This window comes from Cheilinus undulatus, linkage group 10 (assembly GCF_018320785.1).
Source record: "Cheilinus undulatus linkage group 10, ASM1832078v1, whole genome shotgun sequence".
NCBI classification, from domain to species: domain Eukaryota; kingdom Metazoa; phylum Chordata; class Actinopteri; order Labriformes; family Labridae; genus Cheilinus; species Cheilinus undulatus.
The window spans coordinates 47,837,175-47,858,081 of NC_054874.1; the positions used below are offsets into that span (position 1 = coordinate 47,837,175).

Consider the following 20,907-nt stretch of genomic DNA (forward strand, 5'->3'; position numbering starts at 1 on the left):
GCTCTCACCTGGACGATCTCGTTGCTCCACACGCTGGTGTCCAGCTTCAGACTCTGAACCTTGGAGACCATTGTCCCCAGACCCCGGTGCTGCCCTGAACACATGAATACACATGCAAAGTTCAGTTCTGCACAAATACATTAGTAACATGGCACAGCTCAAACATTGCTCATGTATTATAAACTAAATCAGGAGAACTCTAGATCTTTAGCTGTACCAAACTCAACCAAACTGGACCTCTTAGTGGAGTCTAGGACTGAGACCAGAGTGTAGTGGAGTTTAGGATTGAGACCAGAGTCTAGAGGAGTCCAGGACTGAGCTCAGAGGCTACCCGAGACTCTTTAACAGCTTTTCTCCCTTGTTTAGTCATTAAAATGCTTCAATGGAAGCACTGTTAAGACAATACACGAGGAGAGTACTGGTTAGACTGGGATGAATGTTTAATGAGCTTTGATGACGTCATCTTTCTAGAGTCTGTTAAAGACTTCAAAGGATGATATCATCAAAGGCAGAGGATGGAATGCTGGTGAAGCTGGGGATGCTGGGCCCTTACATTCTGTCCAAATAGAAGACCATAGTTGGTAACTTTTGGAGAAGAGGGTGGAACTGGAAACAAGGAATGAGACTCGTTTCCAGTTCCACCCTCTTCTCCAAAAGTTACCAACACAAGACAGCCAACATGGGGGAAAGATTTCTGGTATGCAAATTAGTAAGTCTGAGTAACGCCGTGCTGGTCATAAATGAACCTTTTCTATGTGGGGGCAAAAAACCCCTGTCAGCTGCCATCTCTTTTGGCGAGCCAGCCAGGAGAACCACAGACCAGCCCTTACTTCTGATCAGAGCCGGATGATCTTTTGGGTTTTGATAGCCGTTCTCTATGCACAAACTGCTTCTTGCCCCCATCTGAGTTCTCAGCTGTGTTGTCATCTGCAAACAACCAATCAGATGCCAGCAAGTCATCTAATCCTCAGTACTGCAGAGCGTAAAACTTAGCATTCCCTATAACGTCTCGTTTAATGCAGAAGCTCTGGGTTAGGCCAGCAGGAGCCGTGTTGTTGATCATGTTTTTGTGCAATTTAGACAGCATAAAGGAGTTTTGCTTCAATTCCTGATCATTAAAAACTCTAAACTACCCAGTACTGGAAGTGTAGGGCTCGTGTTTTTGTTGCTGTGGTATCAAACAGGTTTGAGAATGGTTTGATCTTTAATAGCACCATACTAATGTTTATGCTTCTGGTGTTGTGAAATCTGTTTTTGAGAGCCATAACTCAAACTGTGATGAGGAAACATCCCTGAAAACGGCCAAATGTAAAAGAGTTATGTGTCAGGACATGCAGCCTGATTGGTTAACCTCCATCAGTTTCAGGGAAAGCAAAAACATCCATGGTGACGATGGCTCAAGGTGACAAAAACACCTTGAGGATGACATCACACTCACACACACCTCAAAATGTGGTCGAACCAGCAGGGTGAGAGTGGTGCAGTGGTTCGTGTCCCTGCAGGTGTTTTCACAGCGACACAGCTTACCTGTGCAGGTGTGTTCATGCTGTGATCAGCTGTGTTATAGATCTCCTCTGCCTCTGCAGGTTTCAGCATTTGTTTGTTTATTTGGTTTATAAAGCAAACTTCCTGCAGTAAAAGTCATGTTAATTTCAACACAGTGGATTTTATTATTCGCCGTGATGTCATAACCACCCCAGGTAGACTGACCACGAGCTACCTGTGTGTGAAACCGTGGTATATGAGCATGGGGAAGACACAGAATTATCTGATAGCAACCTCCTTCGAATAATATGGTTTATAAATAATCTCAGGGAAAAGAACTACACTACCCACAATCCTAGAGTCTCACAGAAACAGCTACATTGAGCTAAAAGCAGTTAAGATGTAGTATTTAGGAGATGTGCTTTGTTGGCAACTATGGGCTACTATTTGGCAAAAATGGAGGGGAAGAGATCCCAACAACCCAAGCTTCACCAACGTTCCATCCTCAGCCTGTGAAGAAGATGTCATCAGAACTTATCAAAGATTCCATCCTTGCAGACAAAAGCAGCAAAAATACCTGATGTTAAAGGTACAGTACGCCTTATTTTCTCACTTAAGTGTGTTAACTGATTAAAAAAAAAGACCAGCGACCTCAGGTGGGCGATGACACGTACCTGCACAGTTCTTACAGATGACCACGCACAGGTTGATGGACGCCCAGTCGGGGTTCAGGGCCTTGCAGTCGGCACACATCCTGTTGGAGCGGTTCGACCAGATCTTCTCGGCCACCTCATAGTCCGACAGAGTCTCAGCGATGGACTCCTGCAGAGCCTCCATCCAGTCCCGCTTCTCCCGCTCTGATTCAGCCGTGAAGCTGAGGGGGTTGAGCAAAAGTCCAGATTTATTACAGCTACCATGGTGACTTTTAACAAATAATTCTACATTACCAAAATGTTTTTTTAAGCTGATTTTACGTTGACCTTTGAACTTTCTAACAATAAGGTCATTCTTTGTCCCAGGAAAACTGAGACAACTTTAAAGAAAATAAATTAATAACTGTGAAAACTGGCAAAGAAAGGGTTAAGAGTAACACAAAAGGGAAGAAATAGATAAAAAATCCATCAGGGGCCATTCTCTTGGTTTTATCAGGGGCCATTCTCTGGGTTTAAAGGGACCCATTCTCTGGGTTTATCAGGGGCCATTCTCTGGGTTTAAAGGGACCCATTCTCTGGGTTTATCAGGGGCCCATTTCTGGGTTTTATCGGGGCCATGCTCTGGGTTTTTCAGGAGCCATTCTCTGGGATTATAAGGGGCCATTCTCTGGGTTTATCAGGGGCCATTCTCTGGGTTTATCAGGGGCCATTGTATGGGTTCATCAGTGCCCATTCTCTGGGTTTAAAGGGACCCATTCTCTGGGTTATTAGGGGCCATTCTCTGGGATTATTAGGGGCCATTCTCTGGGTTTATCAGGGGCCATTCTCTGGGTTCATCAGAGCCTATTCTTTGAGTTTATCAGGGGCCATTCTCTGGGTTCATCAGGGGCCATTCTCTGGGTTAAAAGGGACCCATTCTCTGGGTTATTAGGGGCCATTCTCTGGGATTATTAGGGGCCATTCTCTGGGTTTATCAGGGGCCATTCTCTGGGTTCATCAGAGCCTATTCTTTGAGTTTATCAGGGGCCATTCTCTGGGTTTATCAGGGGCCATTCGCTAGGTTTATCAGGGTCCATTCCCTGGGTTTATCAGGGTCCATTCTCGGGGTTATCAGGGTCCATTCTCGGGGTTATCAGGGGCCATTCACTGGGTTTATCAGGGGCCCATTCTTTGAGTTTTTCAGGGTCCATTTCTGGGTTCATGAGGGTCCATTCTCTGGGTTTATCAGGGGCCATTCTCTGGGTTCATCAGGGGCCCATTCTCTGGGTTTATCAGGGGCCCATTCTTTGGGTTTATCAGGGGCCATTTTCTGGGTTTATCAGGGGTCCATTCTCTTTGTTTATCAGGGGCCATTCTCTGGGTTTATCAGGGGCCATTCTCTGGGTTCATCAGGGGCCCATTCTCTGGGTTTATCGGGGGCCCATTCTTTGGGTTTATCAGGGGCCATTTTCTGGGATTATCAGGGGTCCCACTGATGCTGAGCGGGACTCCTGATAAAAAGAAGAAGCAGAGTACTATGAAGCACAGGTTTCATGTTCTAATGTAGACCTTGGGTCCATTTGTCACTGAGGGCCAATAAAATATGGACCACAGGCTGCTTTAGGCCCTTGGGCCACAGTTTGGACACCCCTGCTTTAGTGGATTTCGTTTTGCTGTTACCCCGTCACACTGATGGATCCTATTAAAAACCGGATTTCTTTAGATTTCAGCTGGTTGTAGGAACATCAATTCCTGTTTGACTTTAGACCATCAGATCAGGCCGAGCTGAGACTCAGTAGGAGGTCCCTGTAAGGAGCTTTATTCTGATGTGGTGACCTGATTTTAGGACCAAACAGAGTCACAGCGGATGATGGTTTGGTTTTAGTTTAATCTGCAGAGCTGAGCATGAAGAGTCTGATGTTAGCAGAGACAGTGGAGGAAGAACCAGACAGAACCACACCAGTACATCCACATCTCTAGAAACCACTGATATTTAGTCTGACTAAGGACAATCATAGTAAAGAAACCTGTATGGAGGTTACCTGAAGTTCTTATATGGCGTGATGAGCTCGAAGCTTTTGTGTTTCCCGTCTCTGATGGTCGATCCTCGAGCTTCGATCACCGTGATGCCGATCCCGTTACGGAAGCACTGCAGAGACACGGATTGGGAGGTGGAGCTGAGGATTTAGCTCATGATGTTTGAATTAATGATATTTGTGTTGGAAGAATCTAACACTATTCCTTTCTACCCTGAATCAGATTTATGTGATCTACTGTTTTCCTATTGGTGGGAGTGAAGTGGCTTCTGCAGACTGTGTTCATGCTTTTTTGGTCTCTATCTGTAGAGGCATAAAGCAGCTAGATGCAGAAACTTAGGACATAACATTTAATTTCTCCTTTACCTCTTTGGCTAGTGGAAACAATCCTGAAGGGCTTAGTAAAATAGACACGTGTCTTCTGAAGATATTCATGTTTGTTAGCAAGGACGAGTTGGTAAAGGCTGCAGACTGAGACTGGGAAGGCCAGCGGTGATTCTAGAGAAACTAACGCTGTCACTTCAACTGAGTTTAGTTTTCATTTTTAGACGTCAGTGGTCATTCACACTTGAACATGTCTGTAAAGGGTTAAAGCTCCTACCTGCTCGCTCTTATAGAGCCAGATCTGGTCGGTCATGATGGCAGCGTAAACTTTGGACTTGGTTCCTTTCAGCTCGAGGAGGCCATGTTTCTGACAGTGAGAACCCGGACCGAACCGCCGCCGTCCGAACACCAGCTGATCTCTGACATGTTCCTGCAGCGTACCCACCCACCGCCGCTTCAGGACTGAGAGGACGAAAACAAATCATTATCGGCACCTCCATAAATAAAACTTAATACATCACATAAAGCTGGAAATACAGCATCGATGGGTTGGATAGTTCACATAAAGAGGATTATTTCCCTATTAGTAGCTGTAAATATCAGACCAGAATATTGTATACCAGCAATCTTTCCTTTTTAAAAAATGTCCTCCTCACTCCTCAGTTTCCTCAGAGTTTCATGGAATGCAGATGGTTTTGATGACAGAAATATATTTGAGGAGCAAAACCTCGGTTTACAAATACCCCTCTCTGAGTAGACTAGGCCTGAATGTTTACAGACAGATCAGTCCATAGACTCTCTGAGAGGAAATGATCAGAACCTCACGTCTCTAGGGAAGGCCTGTTCTCATGTCCCATCTCTAACTGGTCTGGATGAGGGCTTACCTTCATTATCAGCCTTGAACACAAAGATCCTGTGACTCGTCACAATCTCAAACTTGTTGTCTTTGGCGGGGCGGGCCATCTGGATGGCAGCCAATGGGATCACTCCTTTGGGGTAAATATCCTGAAACACATGACAGGAAGTGATTTAAAGATCTGTCCTGTTTGTTCGTTAATGTGTCTGCTAATTATTGTCTTAATCATTATGATAAATAGACATGAGCTTGTGTCATTCTTTTCCAGTCATCTGTTTACTCAAAAGCTTTAACACCACAGGTCACAAAAACCGGTTCACACCGTTCGCTCCACATTCATACACTGACAGAGGAGAATTGGCTTTTCCCATTCAAATACACATGTACACACCACTGATGATGCAGTGGGAGCAAATTAGGGTTATGGTCTGCCAAGGACATGTGAACATGTGGCGGCAGGAGCTGGGGCTCAATCCCACGACCTTCTGACTCTGAGACAACCAACACCACCCACTGAACCACAGTCGCCTCAACATGACCTACTATACAGAGGAACAAAGCCCCCAGCATGCCCAGCTTAAGCAACATTCCATCCTTGCCTTTTGCACTGATGTCATCCTTTAAAGCCATTTAAACATTCCATCCTTGCCTTTCATACTTATGTCATCCTTTAAAGCCATTTAAACATTCCATCCTTGCCTTTCACACTGATGTCATCCTCTAAAGGTATTTAAACATTCCATCCTTGCCTTTCATACTGATGTCATCCTTTAAAGCCATTTAAACATTCCATCCTTGCCTTTCACACTGATGTCATCCTTTAAAGTCATTTAAACATTCCATCCTTGTCTTTTGTTCTGATGTCATCCTCTAAAGGCATTTTAACATTCTATCCTTGCCTATGAGGATGATGTCATCCTTAAAGTCTAAAAAATATTCCATCCTTGCCTCTGATGTTGAAGTCATCCTTTAAGACCTACCAACATTCCATCCTTGCCTCTGATGATGATGTCAGCTTTAAAAGCAGATAAAAATTTCATCCTTGCCTCTGAGGATGATGTCATCCATAAAGTCAATTAAACATTCAATCCTTACCTTTGAGGATGATGTCATCCTTAAAATCAATTAGTCATTCCAACCTTGCTCCTGAGGATGGCTTCCTTGATGCCAATTAGACATTCCACCCTTGCCTTTTAGGACAATGGCATCCTTAACACCAACTAGAAATTCCATCCTTGCCTTTGAGTACGATGGCATCCTAAACACCAATTAAACATTCCATCCTTGTCTTAGAGGATGATTTTTTCATCTAAAGATTTAAAAACATTCCATCCTTGCCTTGGAGGATGATCTTTTTCTCTAAAGTCTTTAAAACATTCCATCCTTGCCTTAGAGGATAATCTCTTTCTCTTAAGTCTTCAAAACATTCCATCCTTGCCCTCTGCATACATGCTTGCTGCAAATAATAGCAGCACGAGTTAAAGTCCTGATATTGAACACAGTCTCTGAACCAGCAGGTTTTTCTTCGTTTTTACCTTCTCACTGCCGAAGTACATCAGGTTTTTGCCGTCAAACTTCACGTAGCGCTTCTGAAAAACATAGTTCCTGAAAAATGGAAAATAAATCTGATAAAGACAGAGTTCATGGAATAAAACCAGGTTAAAACAAACAAACAAACAGCTTGGAGATTATTGATAATATAAATAAATCAGGGGTTAGTTGTTCACTGAGAATATTTCTCTGTGCTGTGATTGATTTTAACCCATGATGGTTAGGATTAAACTCAGTAAACCAATAAAAATCCTTATTTGAAAAAGGAAAAGGAGGAAAAAAGAGAAGACACACCGAGCAGAGGAAGGAGAAGAAGAGGAGGAGCATGAAGAGGAAGAGGAGAGGAAGGTGACGAGGCAGAGGCAGCTCCTCAGAAGGGAGGAGACGCAGGGAGGAGAGGAGAGGAGGAGACGCAGCAGAAGAGCCGCCACTGATCTCTGACTCCTACAGCACACAAATACACAAACACATAGATACAAAACACACAGATAAACAAACACACAAACACACAGATACACAAACACACAAACACACAGACAAACCAGGCGAGACTGTATTAACATGGACGTAGACTCAGTGATGTCATCAAAGAAATCTGAAGAGGAGAAAAGAAGCATAACGACTGTGGTGGCCATATTGACAGGGCTAAGTTACCTTAGATCACCATAGAAACACACACAGAGGCGGAGCAGAGGCAGGTCTGAAACCTGGTCTAAGAGATGTATGAATCAAACTCACCCCTGGAGTCAGAGGTGTATAAATCAAACTCACCCCTGGAGTCAGAGGTGTATAAATCAAACTCACCCCTGGAGTCAGAGCTGTATAAATCAAACTCACCCCTGGTGTCAGAGGTGTATAAAACAAACTCACCCCTGGTCTCAGAGGTGTATAAATCAAACTCACCCCTGGTCTCAGAGGTGTATAAATCAAACTCACCTCTGGCTTTAGAGGTGTATAAATCAAACTCACCCCTGTGGAGACAGCTTGTCCAGCCATCCACTGATGATAGGGGGCGCTCTCTCGGTCAGGGAGGTGTAACTGGCGTACGGGGAGATGGTCAGGTCCTCGTCGCCCTCAGAGGGGAAGGTGTGGGTGGGCAGGGAGAGATAGCGGAGGGCGGGTGGAGCTTCTCCTACGGTGCTGTAGCCCTGAGAGTCTCCAGGGTGGAGAGCCTGAGACAAGCGCTTGGTCCAGGAGAATTTCTGATTCCTGCAGGTTCAAATTAAACTTTATTGACACAGGATGGAGGCACAGTCATGTTGCCACACAGTTGGAAGCATAGCATTGTCCAGAATGTCTCGGTCTGCTGAAGCATTAAGATCGGCCTTCACTGGAGACAACCTAGACCCTGAACAACAGCCCCATACCATGATGTTGTTTATTCATGAAGATTAAAATAAACCAATAACTCAGGACTCGCTGCGTCTTACCCATGATCCTCCTCTGCCCTCCTCATCTCTGTTTCCTCCAGTCCGCTCCTCTCACCCTGTAGAAAAAACAACAGACTAAATAACCATATCAATATAATAAAAGTCACTACGTAAACACAAATAATACATTTATGATTATAATAAATAATTGGGGTGGCATGGCAGTGCAGGGGTTATCACTGTTGCCTCACAGCAAAAAGGTCTCTGGTTCGCTGCAGGGTTTGCATGTTCTCCCTGTGCACGCGTGGGTTCTCTCCAGGTACTCCGGCTTCCTCCCACCACCAAAAACATGCTCGTTAGGTTAATTGGTGACTCTAAATTGGCCGTAAGTGTGAGCGTGCCTGGTTGTCTGTCTCTATATGTCAGCCCTGCAATTGACTGGCGATCAGTCCAGGGTGTACCCCATCCCTCGCCCAATGACAGCTGGGATAGGCTCCAGACCCCCCACAACCCCAAACAAGATAAGCGGTATAGGAAATGGATGGATAAATAATTTTCATTCCTGCAGGACAGAGAAGGAGGGAAGAGAATGTTTTGAACATCTTTGAACTCTGACCTCGACAATGAGCGGATTTCTTCTGCCTTGGTAAACGGTCTCACAGTACGGACTGATCTCCTCCTCAGGGTCGTCTGTAGAAGCTGGTGATCAAAAATCTCTGAGTTAATGAGGTGGAGGAGTTTTCATGTACAGCAACAGTTCCAAAAAAAGTTGGGTCGCTGTGTAAAATGTAAATATAAACAACAATCTCATAAACCCATATTTGATTCACATTTCAGGAAAATATTGGCTCACTTTCAGTTTGATGGCAGCAACACATCCCAAAAAAGCAGAGACAGGGCCATGTTTACCATTGTGTAGCATTCTGTCTTCTTTTAACAACAGTCTGTAAACTTCTAACAACAGAACAGTTTTCCATGTCTCCTCAGTCCATGTTAGATGAGCTCTGGTCCAGAGAAGACGGCGGTGTCTCTGGATCCTGTTCACATATGGCTTCTTCTCTCCATGATCCAGCTTTAAGTGTCATTTGTGGATGGCACAGCCAACTGTGTTGACAGATGATGATTTCTGGAATGTTCCTGAGCCCATGCAGTGATTTCAGTACAGAATCATGCCTGTTTTTAATGCAGAGGCCCCTGAGGGCCCCTCCAGCTTTGTCTTTTACTCACAGAGATTTATCCAGATTCTCTGAATCTTTTGATGATATTATGGACTGTAGATGGGAGATTCAAAGTCTGAGCTATTTTCCGTTGAAGAACATTTTTCTGAAAGTGTTCTGCCATCAAATTCAAAACGAGCTAACATTTTCATGAAATGGTAAAACGTCTAAGTTTCAACATGTGATGTGGTGTTTATGTTCTATTGTGAATCAAATATGGGTTTACGAGATTTGACAATCAGTGCCCTAACTTTTTTGGAACAGTGGCTGTTTAAAAGACATTTGAGTGAGAAAATTCTCAGTATTGTATCTTTAAGTAAAGCAGGAATTGTTCTCACCTCTGGCTGATCCTGAAGAGTTGTTACTCAGAGTGCTGCCGCTGAAAACAGTAAAATATAAACACAAGTTACGACATTAATAATCGATCAAAAATTCAGAAAGAGTTTTACTCTATAAAAGCAGCAGGTGAACTTTTCAGGAACAAATTAGAAACTTTGGATCTGATGAAAAGTACTCCTCCTTTAGCCATATAACACATAAACTGAAATGTTCCAAGCAGAATAAAAATGAAGGATCATGTTTGATTTAGAACATCTGAGACCACTAAATCCTCACTGAGATCATACTAAACCCCCGATGCATAAAACCATCTACATGTAGTACACTAATCCTCCACCAGGGGGCAGAGGCCATGTTCATCCTATAGGAGCTCAAAGGAGCATCAGACTTGGTTTAAGTCAGAGCCTCAGATTTAACATCAACATTTTTATTTTATTATACAGTCAAATTTCATGTGTGTGCTTTTACTTCAGAAAACTCTCAGCCCCCCCTGTCCAAGGGCCTGAGTGTGGACCCTCAGAGACCTTCCCTGTTCCTCTCAGCCTCCCTGTCTAAGGACATGACCTGGACCCTCAAAGACCTCACCTGTTCCTCTCAGCCTCCATGTCTAAGGACCTGACCTGGACCCTCAAAGACCTCACCTGTTCCTCTCAGCCTCCATGTCTAAGGACCTGACCTGGACCCTCAAAGACCTCACCTGTTCCTCTCAGCCTCCCTGTCTATGGACATGACCTGGACCCTCAAAGACCTCACCTGTTCCTCTCAGCCTCCCTGTCTAAGGACCTGACCCAGACCCTCAAAGACCTCACCTGTTCCTCTCAGCCCTCTGTCCAAGGACCTGACCCTGGACCCTCAGAGACCTCACCTGTTCCTCTCAGCCTCCCTGTCAAAGGACCTGACCCTGGACCCTCAGAGACCTCACCTGTTCCTCTGAGCCTCCCTGTCTAAGGACCTGACCCTGACCGTCGTAGACCTTACCTGTTCCTGTCACCCTCCCTGTCTAATGACCTGACCTTGGACCCTCAGAGACCTCACCTGTTCCTCTCTGGCGTTTGCCTGTCTGTCTGTTTGGCGTTTCTGGGTGGTGTTGGCGGGGCAGTCTGCTGGCTGCAGTAACTCCTCCCTCCTCCAGGGGCAGTGGAACCAGGTAAAGTCCCCCAGTAGATCTCATTAGAAACCATCTCCAGCCCCCCTCTTTGAGGTGACTCTCCAGAGGACCCTGAGAGTCTGCTGCTTTCTGCACTGCCGGGACAGGAAGTCACCGGCGGCGTCTGTTCTGTCCTTAAAGGTCGAGAAGAAGAAGAGGGAGGGGAACCCAGGGGGCCTCCATGGGGGACCCCCTGGTTAAGCCTTGGGGGGACAGGTGGTAGCAGTCCTCCAGAGTCTGACAGAGAGAAGCTGCGACTCGGCTTCCTCCTCTGACTGCGCCCTGACGGCGTTGACTCGTGGTCAGGTGTAGTTGTGTCCCCAGAGGTTAGACCCTCTAACACAGTGAAACAGATGGACTCCTGGGACAACCTCCTGGGCGGGGCCGGCACAGGGTTTGGACAGAAATGGACGGGCGTGGTCCGGCGGCGGTTGAAGACGGTTCTTGGTTTGGGGACGGGCTTCAGGGTGGGGCGGGGGCTGTCGGCGTTGGTCAGCATTGCGTTCAGGTTTGGCGCTGAACTGTTCCTGAGAGCCTCAAAATTAACTGGACCTGACGACGCTGCGCTGTGACCTCGCTCTGAGGGGGAGGAGCCAGACACAGACTGACAGCGGTCACGTGGTAGATCTGCTCGCTGATCGGCTCTCTGAGCCTCTGTCCTCTGAATGTAACCGACCAGTCGGAGGATCCTCTTCCTGTGTCCTGTGGCGGTTATTCCCAGACTGACAAGGGCATCATGGTCCAGGTGAGTGAAGTCTCGAGCCAATAGGAGACCGGCGCCACGAAAGCTGTCCAGGTACCTGAAAAGAAACGCAGAGGTACACCTGAGAAACATGTGGACCAATCAGCTGAGGGGGCGGAGTTTTATCAGTTTAGGACAAATGAATTATATCCATCCATCCATCCATCATCCATCCGTTATCAATCCGTTATCCATCCATCCATCATCCATCCGTTATCAATCTGTTATCCATCCATCCATCATCCATCCTGTATCAATCTGTTATCCATCCATCTATCCATCCATCCATCCATCTATCCATCCATCCATCCATCTATCCATCCATCCATGCACCTTCACAATCATCTATCCATCCAACATCCATCCAACATCCATCTATCATCCATCTATCCTTTAACCATCCATCCATCATCCATCCAACATCCATCTATCATCCATCCATCCTTTAACCATCCATCCATCATCCATCCATCTATCATGCATCCAACATCCATCCATCCATCATCCATCCATCAAACATCCAACCATCTTTCCATCCATCCTTCTATCCATCCATCCATCCATCCATCCTTTAACCATCCATCATCCATCCATTCATCTATCCATCCATTGATCATCTATACAGCCAACATCCATCCAACATCCATCCATCCATCCATCCATCCTTTAACCATCCATCCATTATCATCCATCCATCCATCCATCCATCCATCCATCCAACATCCATCCATCCATCCTTTAACCATCCATCATCCATCCATTCATCTATCCACCTATCGATCATTGATCAACTGTTATTGTTAGGAGTGAAAACATACCATGGCCTTATTTATCTGCTCTATCGGCTGTTTCATCCTGTTAAAGCTCATTCTTTATATCTGATCTGTGGTTTTTCTCTCACCTCTCCAGGTGGATCACTGACAGAAGCTTCTCAATAGGTGTGCTTCCATCCAGCATTGCCATGACGACCAACATGGAGCCTGGATGTTACTCCTCCCCGTGTAGGAAAGATGGTGGCCATCACTGACCTACAGCGAGGATAAAGGATGTCGGTCCATCTGGAGGAGACAAGGACAGACGAAGGTTTGACTGGTTATGATATTAAGCTCTCATTTATACAGCAGCATCAGTCTGAGAGCAGCACTGGGTAGAAACATGCAGGTAAACATGGTCTAAAGCTGGAGAGGACAGAGGGGGACCTTACTTCCCTCTCATAACCCAGGGGTTTAGTCATCCTGTTTCAGCATCTAAGACTAAAGCTCGGCTGGTTTAAAGTTCTGATAGGATTGTCAGCATTGAAATATCAGATTCTATGGTTTTAGAAGGTTAAGGACCACTGCTGTACAGAGCTAAAACTAAAGTCTACGGTTCTGTCCATTTCTGAGAAACATCATCATACACACCACGACTCCTGAACTCGAAGCTTTCAGAAATATCTGTCCCACGAAAATATCATGAAGGGGGCGTTCAGACAGCCCCCAACCTTTGGAGCCAGAACTTTAGGTAACCATAGCAACAGATCTGATGCTTCAGCTTCAATCCCTAGATTGGCGGAGGGTCTAACGAATGATAACAGAGACATGGCGAGCGTCTATCTGTCTGATTCTACTGCACACAGACAGCATCGCTGTGACCCGACAGCTCTCAGCCAACAAAACATGATGTCAGCACGGGGACAGCAGCAGGATTGTTCCATAGCGTCTGCAGCAGGATGACCATTGACCTCTATACAGACCACACCAGAGATTACGAGGGGGAAGAGGGGAATGACCTGCAATAAGACATCGCCAAAGGTCAACTGACCCATAGACAGACAAAGTTTACTGTAAATCAATCAATCAATTAATCAGTCAGTCATTCTGATGACCATCAACAGTCACAGAGTCACTCTGATGGCCATCAACAGTCAGAGTCAGTCTGATGACCATCAACAGTCAGAGTCACTCTGATGACCAGCAACCATCAACAGTCACAGAGTGCAAGAAAGCTAAAATTAAAAAAGTTCTAACCAGTATTAATATTAACATAGCAGCTTTTAAGCAGGTGTATTAATAAGCCTACGGCAGTCCTATCTAGTAGAGGCTCCATACCTCCCTGGCTCTAACTGAAAGCTTTATCTAAACAAAAGTGTTAAGGCTCCTGTTAAAGCTAGAGGGTCTGTATTTCTCCTGGACTCTAGCTAGATGATTTCCCATAATGACCATAAAACTGAAGATTTCTCTGTTTTTAAACTGTTTGTAATATCTAATAAACTAAAATAAATCTGTCAGTCATATTTGACTGATGTAGACACTTTCTCAGTTAGTGGTTTTATTCAGGCTGGAGCTTAGATGTTAAAAGAGGACATCACAGTGATACCCCCCCCCCCCCACACACACACAGAGTGACCCCTCCCCAGTGTGTCCTTGTTCAGAGGAAACTCACCAGCATACTTTAAATACCAGTTACACCTTTTTAACAACAGAGACTGGGTGAACAAAGGCTGCTGGGCTCAGACAGGATGTAGGGAGTGTCTGCAGCCGTCAGCCCAGGGTTAGGGCTGTGGGGGCGAGGCCTGTTTGGGGGGGGGGACTTTCAAAGAATGACTGATTGTGTATCTGTAGGTTTCCTGAAAAAAGGCGGGAATGTGGTCACTTTGAATCCCAGCTGATGCTGGTGAGAGTATGCAGGCCTGCTGGAGTGACTCAACAGTTATATAGCCTACGTTTGAATCTGAACAATGTTGACTTCATGGAAAGATTCATAAAAACATCACAGAGCAGGCTATTACTCCTGTTTTCAATCTAACAAACACAAACGCTGGTTCACTGAAGGTCAAAAACCCAGCCTTCAAGGAGTTAAAACCAACAAAGATTTAATTCTTTTTTAAAAATGTATTCTTTGGCCTTCAATGACAGAAGAGGACAGCGGACACAATGTGGAACAGGGATGAGAGAGACAAAACATCAGAAACACGAGCAAAAGAGCTCCAGCAGTGATGTCAGCATCTAAAATCGCCTGAACACATTTAAACCCTCTGCCCCAGGGCATCATGGGAAATTATCCTCAGATTTGAAATAAAGCAATCAGATCTATTATCATTGCCATGCCTTTAGTCAACAATTCAGCTTTGACTGTTAGAAAAGCTCTTTGTCACTAATTTAAAACTACCCACAATGCACCACAGGAGGAGTTGATTTGTGGGTAATGTCTAACTCTGATCGTATTTGTAGTTTCATAAATAAAAACAGACACAGTGGAGCTCTAAAGGTCAAAGAGAGAGGATAGAGGAGGAATCTATGAACAGACTTCCTTTATGAAACAATGACAGTCCACCTTTCTCTGTTCAGGATCAGAGCTCAGGCACACCAGGACGAAGAAGAGAAGGAAAACTACAAACATGGCCGACACCGAGCGGACACTGAATGTCAGCACAGAATAAAAATAACTGCTGGACACAAAGGTCAGAGCGTGAAGACAAAGAGGAGGAAGTGAGTCACAACAGCTTCCTCCTCCTTCAGACCCAAGGCCTTCAGAGAGACCAAAAAGGGTTCTAACGTAGTCTCAGGACTCTGACAGCTCTGCTATAGACCAGAGAGGAGGTGGGATCACTGGGGTCATTGTACATCCTTAATGCTCTTTAACATGACATCCCCGGTCATTGATATCATCTCCTTTACCCAAATGTGCTCAATTTGGTCCCAAAGATGGACCAAATAGTTGTAAGACGTCAAAGGCCAAGGTCATGTAATCTCGTGGCCAGCCATGTCGTATAACATAACAAGATAAGACAAAAACAAGGATGTAGACGAGGAAACAAGGATGCAAAGGAGGAAACATGGATACAGAGGAAGAAACAAGGATGCAGAGGTGGAAACAAGGAGACAAGAAGCTCCTATAAACCTCCACACACTTCTTTAAATGTTGCTGATGTACCTGTGTGACTTAGATCTCTCCGTGTGCTCTTGTAAATCTTCAGGATCATGAAGATTCTGTAACTTCCATACCTGAGCATGGTTTGACTACACATCCCTAGACTGTGACTCATAAATCACACTAGAGGGCACTCAGACCAGTGAGTACAATCTGCCTGTGTTTGAATGAGCCAGGCTTTGGGGCATTGCTCAGATCCAGGGCCTTGGGCCCCTGATGTGAGTGCAGCCTTAATCTCTACAAACAGAGAGTTAAATAAAGGGACTGATGGACTTACATGATAGGCTGACAGAGCTGTCAATCAAAGCCAGGGCCCCCCTGAAAGGAGAGAGAGAGTGGGACGAAGAGAGGAAGGACAAGAGGAAAAGAGTGACCTTCATTCTTCACCTCCACTGAGAAGAGAGGAAGGGGGGAGGAGGGGAGGGAGGGAGAGAGAGAGAGAGAGAGAGAGAGAGAGAGAGAGAGAGGAAGGGGCAGGAGGGAGGAAAAAGGAAGGGGGAGGAGAGGTGAGGCAGAGAGAGAGCAGGGAGAGAAGTGGGGAGAGGGAGTTTAAATAAAGTAACAGAGAGAGAGTAGAGCGACAGTAAAGCTGGGACAGAGAGAGAGAGAGGGTGGGCGAGTGAGCTGTATAATAACAGTGAGGCTCTATTGTGATGAACAGAGGGCTGATTGTTCCTGAGCTGTGACTGGAGCCACACACTCAGCCTCACTGGGAACACTGGGAATGCTGGGATGCTACAGCCAACACGTGAATGCAACACTGATACATAAGAAGGTCCTGTGCTGCATTCAGGCTCTGCAGGAGAGCCAGAATTCAGAAACACAGTGCCATTAGCATTTTCAAAAAGACGAGAACGTCTGAACTAGAAGAGACAGACTTAAGTCTCTACAGGATCTCCCCAGGTTATCAGAGGAGGGTCAGAGACACTGGAAAAGGTGTCATGATTCTAATAGTTCTTAAAAATCACAGTAAAACAGGCACAACTGTTTTTCAGATCTCAGAGTTCTGACTTTTTTCAACATTCTTATGTTTTTCCTCAGAATATGACCAAAAAGTCTCAGAAACATATTTTCAGTGCCCTGATACTGATGTTTGAAACAATAGCACACTTTCATTATGTTGACCATCCATAGAGAGAAAGAGAGAGAGAGAGAGAGAGAGAGGAAAGGAGAGTCCAGAATGATGAATTATGTTGCCAATGTTTGATAAAGAAGTTGACAGGAGAGAGGAGGGAAACCCTCTCTCTCTCTCCCGCTCCTTTAAGTCGAGCTGATGACATCACAGCAGTTTGTTTCTGAGAGGAAGTCGTGCTGGCCCCACTTCCTGTTCAGGAAAGCTCTGACAGGATGGAGATGGAGTGTTTGTGATGTAACATCAGGAGGAGATCAGGCAGTGTTGTTAAACTGTTTAACTGTTTAACTAAACAAGATATTTCTGCACTAGTGAGAAGATTAACCATCTCTGTTATTACCCTATAAACTCTGTTCAACCTCTGTAATCTCAGCTATACCGCTTTAATCCCAGTTATCCCTCTATAATCTCAGTTCTATCTCTATAATCTCAGTTATACCTCTATAATCTCAGTTATACCTCTATAATCTCAGGTCTATCTCTAAAATCCCAGTTATACCTCTATAATCTCAGGTCTACCTCTAAAATCTCTGTTAAACCTCTATAATCTCAGTTATACCTCTATAATCTTAGCTATACCTCTGTAATCTCAGTTATACCTCTATAATCTCAGTTATACCTCTATAATCTTAGCTATACCTCTGTAATCTCAGTTATACCTCTGTAATCTCAGTTATACCTCTATAATCTCAGTTATACCTCTATAATCTCAAGTCTACCTCTAAAATCTTTGTTAAACCTCTATAATCTCAGCTATACCGCTTTAATCCCAGTTATACCTCTATAATCTCAGTTATACCTCTATAATCTTAGCTATACCTCTGTAATCTCAGTTATACCTCTATAATCTCAGTTATACCTCTATAATCTCAAGTCTACCTCTAAAATCTTTGTTAAACCTCTATAATCTCAGTTATACCTCTATAATCTCAGGTCTACTTCTATAATCTCAGTTATACTTCTATAATCTAAGGTCTACCTCTAAAATCCCAATTATACCTCTATAATCTCAGTTATACCTCTGTAATCTCAGTTATACCTCTATACTTTCAGTTATACCTCTTTAATCTCAGTTATACCTCTACAATCTCAGTTATACCTCTATAATGTCAGTTCTACCTCTAAAAATCTCAGGTCTACCGCTATAATCTCAGTTATACCTCTTTAATCTCAGTTATACCTCTGTAATCTCAGTTATACCTCTGTAATCTCAGTTATACCACTACAATCTCAGTTCTACCTCTATAATCTCTTATAACTCTGTAATCCCAGTTATACCTCTATAATCTCAGTTATACCTCTATGATCTTAGTTCTACCTCAATAATCTCAGTTTTACTACTAAAATCTCAGTTTAACCTCTATAATCTCAGGTCAACCTCTAAAATCTCTGTTATACCTCTATAATCTCAGTTCTACCTCTGTAATCTCTGTTAAACCTCTACAATCTCAGTTCTACCTCTATAATCTCTCATACCTCTGTAATCCCAGTTATACCTCTATAATCTCAGTTATACCTATATACTCTCAGTTATACTTCTATAATCTCTTATACCTCTGAAATCTCAGTTATATCTCTATAATCTCTTATATACCTCTATAATCTCAGTAATACCTCTGTAATCTCAGTTATATCTCTATAATCTAGGTTAAATCTCTATAATCTCAGTCCTACCTCTGTGATCTCAGTTCTAACTCTATATATTCAGTTATATCTCTAAAATCTCAGTTATACCTCTACAATCTCAGTTCTACCTCTGTAATCTCATTTATATCTCTATAATCTCAGTTCTACCTCTGTAATATCAGTTATATCTCTATAATCTAGGTATACCTCTCTAATCTCAAAAAATCTCCAAAATCTGTTATACCTCTACAATCTCAGTTATACCTGGATAATCTCAGTTATACCTTATAAACTCAGTTCTATCTCTATAATCTCAGTTCTACCTCTGTAATCTCAGTTATACCTCTATAATCTCAGTTATATTTCTATTATCTTAGTTGTACCTCTATAATCTTAGGTATACCTCTGTAATCTCAAAAATCTCCAAAATCTGTTATACCTCTACAATCTCAGTTATACCTGGATAATCTCAGTTATACCTTATAAACTCAATTCTATCTCTATAATCTCAGTTCTACCTCTATAATCTCAGTTATACCTCTATAATCTCAGTTATACCTCTATAATCTCAGTTATACCACTACAATCTCAGTTATACCTCGGCAATCTCAGTTATACCTCGATAATCTCAGTTATACCTCTATCTCTATAATCTCAGTTATACCTCTGTAATCTCAGTTATACCTCCATAATCTCAGTCATACCTCTATAACCTCATTTTTACCTCTATAATCTCAGTTATACCACTACAATCTCAGTTATACCTCAATAATCTCAGTTATACCTCTATAATCTCAGTTCTGCTTCTATAATCTCAGTTATACCTCTGTAATCTCAGTCATACCTCTATAATCTCAGTTATACCTCTATAATCTCAGTTATACCTCCATTTTCTCAGTTATGCCTCTATAATCTCAGTTCTACCTCTTTAATCTTAGTGGAACCTCTATAATCTCAGTTCTACCTCTGGAAACTCAGTTATATCGTTGAAATCTCAGTTGTACCTCTAAAATCTCAGTTAAAACACTACAATCTCAGTTATACTTCTGTAATCTCAGTTATACCTCTATAATCTCAGTGATTCCTCTAGAATGTCAGTTATTCCTCTATAATCTCAGTTCTACCACAACAATCTCAGTTATACATCTATAATCTCAGTTATACCTCTATAATCTCAGTAATACCCCTTTATCTCTGTTGTACTTTTATAATCTCAGTTATTCATCATCCAACACACATGACTGGACAGTACCAATACATCACAACTCGAGAGGGGCCACTCTCTGGGCTAGTGAGGGGCCACTCTCTGGGCTAGTGAGGGGCCACTCTCTGGGCTAGTGAGGAGCCACTCTCTGGGTTTGTTAGGGGCCACTTTCTGGGCTAGTGAGGGGCCACTCTTTGGGTTAATGAGGGGCCACTCTCTGGGTTAGGGAGGGGCCATTCTCTGGGTTTGTTAGGGGCCACTCTCTGGGTTAGTTTGGGGCGACTCTCTGGGTTAGTGAGGAGCCACTCTTTGGGTTAGTTGGGGGCCACTCTCTGGGTTAGTGAGGGGCCACTCTCTGGGAAAGTGAGGGGAAATTCTCTGGGTTAGTAAGGGAAAATTCACTGGGCTAGTGAGGGGCCACTCTCTGGGTTTGTTCACTAGCCCAGAGAATGGCTCCTCACTAACCCAGAGAATATTCCCACATTTACCCATTCTCTGGGCATTCAATGGCCCCTCACTTATCCAGAGAGTGGCCCCAAACAAACCCAAAGAATGGCCCATCACTAACCCAACGAATGGACCCTTCCTAACCCAGAGAGCGGCCCCCAACTAACCCAGAGAGTGGCCCCTTACTAACAATGAAAATAGCCCCGCACTAACCCAGAGAGTGGCCCCTCACTAACCCAGAGAATGTTCCTCATTAACCTAGAGAATGGCCCCTCACTAACCCAGAGAGTGGCCCAAAAATCAACCACAGAATGGCCCCTCACTAACCCAGAGAATTGCCCCGCACTAACCCAGAGAGTGGGCCCGAAATAGCCCAGAGAGTGGCCCCTCACTAACCCAGAGAATGTTCCTCATTAACCTAGAGAATGGCCCCTCACTAACCCAGAGAGTGGCCCAAAAATCAACCACAGAATGGCCCCTCACTAACCCAGAGAATTGCCCTGCACTAACCCAGAGAGTGGGCCCGAAATAGCCCAGAGAGTGGCCCCTCACTTACCCAGAGAATGGCCCCTCACTAACCCAGAGAGTGTCTCCTAACTAGACCAGAGAGTGGCTCCTCACTAACCCAGAGAGTGGCCCCCAACTAACCCAGAGTGTGGCCCCTCTCTAAGCCAGAGAATGGCCCCTCACTAACCCAGAGAATTGCCCCGCACTAACCCAGAGAGTGGGCCCGAACTAGCACAGAGAGTGGCCCCTCACTAACCCAGAGAATGGCCCCTCACTAACCCAGAGAGTGTCCCCGCACTAACCCAGAGAGTGGGCCTGAACTAGCCCAGAGAGTGGCCCCTCACTAACCCAGAGAAGGGCCCCTCACTAACCCAGAGAGT

At 44.4% G+C, this 20,907-nt stretch overlaps 1 protein-coding gene across 1 annotated transcript in view; it reads right to left on the bottom strand.

Annotated features, from left to right (window-relative positions):
• The window catches only part of arap3 (ArfGAP with RhoGAP domain, ankyrin repeat and PH domain 3), a 44,292-nt gene that overhangs the window by 13,968 nt on the left and 9,417 nt on the right, over window positions 1-20,907 (bottom strand). Inside the window, exons 2-13 of the mRNA XM_041797259.1 lie at window positions 12,601-12,757; window positions 10,846-11,757; window positions 9,810-9,850; window positions 8,871-8,953; window positions 8,315-8,370; window positions 7,854-8,093; window positions 6,869-6,938; window positions 5,362-5,482; window positions 4,755-4,939; window positions 4,160-4,266; window positions 2,160-2,359; window positions 9-94 (exon numbers count right to left, since the gene is read on the bottom strand). Of these exons, the coding sequence (XP_041653193.1) occupies window positions 9-94; window positions 2,160-2,359; window positions 4,160-4,266; window positions 4,755-4,939; window positions 5,362-5,482; window positions 6,869-6,938; window positions 7,854-8,093; window positions 8,315-8,370; window positions 8,871-8,953; window positions 9,810-9,850; window positions 10,846-11,757; window positions 12,601-12,674 (2,175 nt within the window). The 5' untranslated portion in view covers window positions 12,675-12,757. The remainder of the gene's footprint in view (window positions 1-8; window positions 95-2,159; window positions 2,360-4,159; window positions 4,267-4,754; window positions 4,940-5,361; window positions 5,483-6,868; window positions 6,939-7,853; window positions 8,094-8,314; window positions 8,371-8,870; window positions 8,954-9,809; window positions 9,851-10,845; window positions 11,758-12,600; window positions 12,758-20,907) is intronic.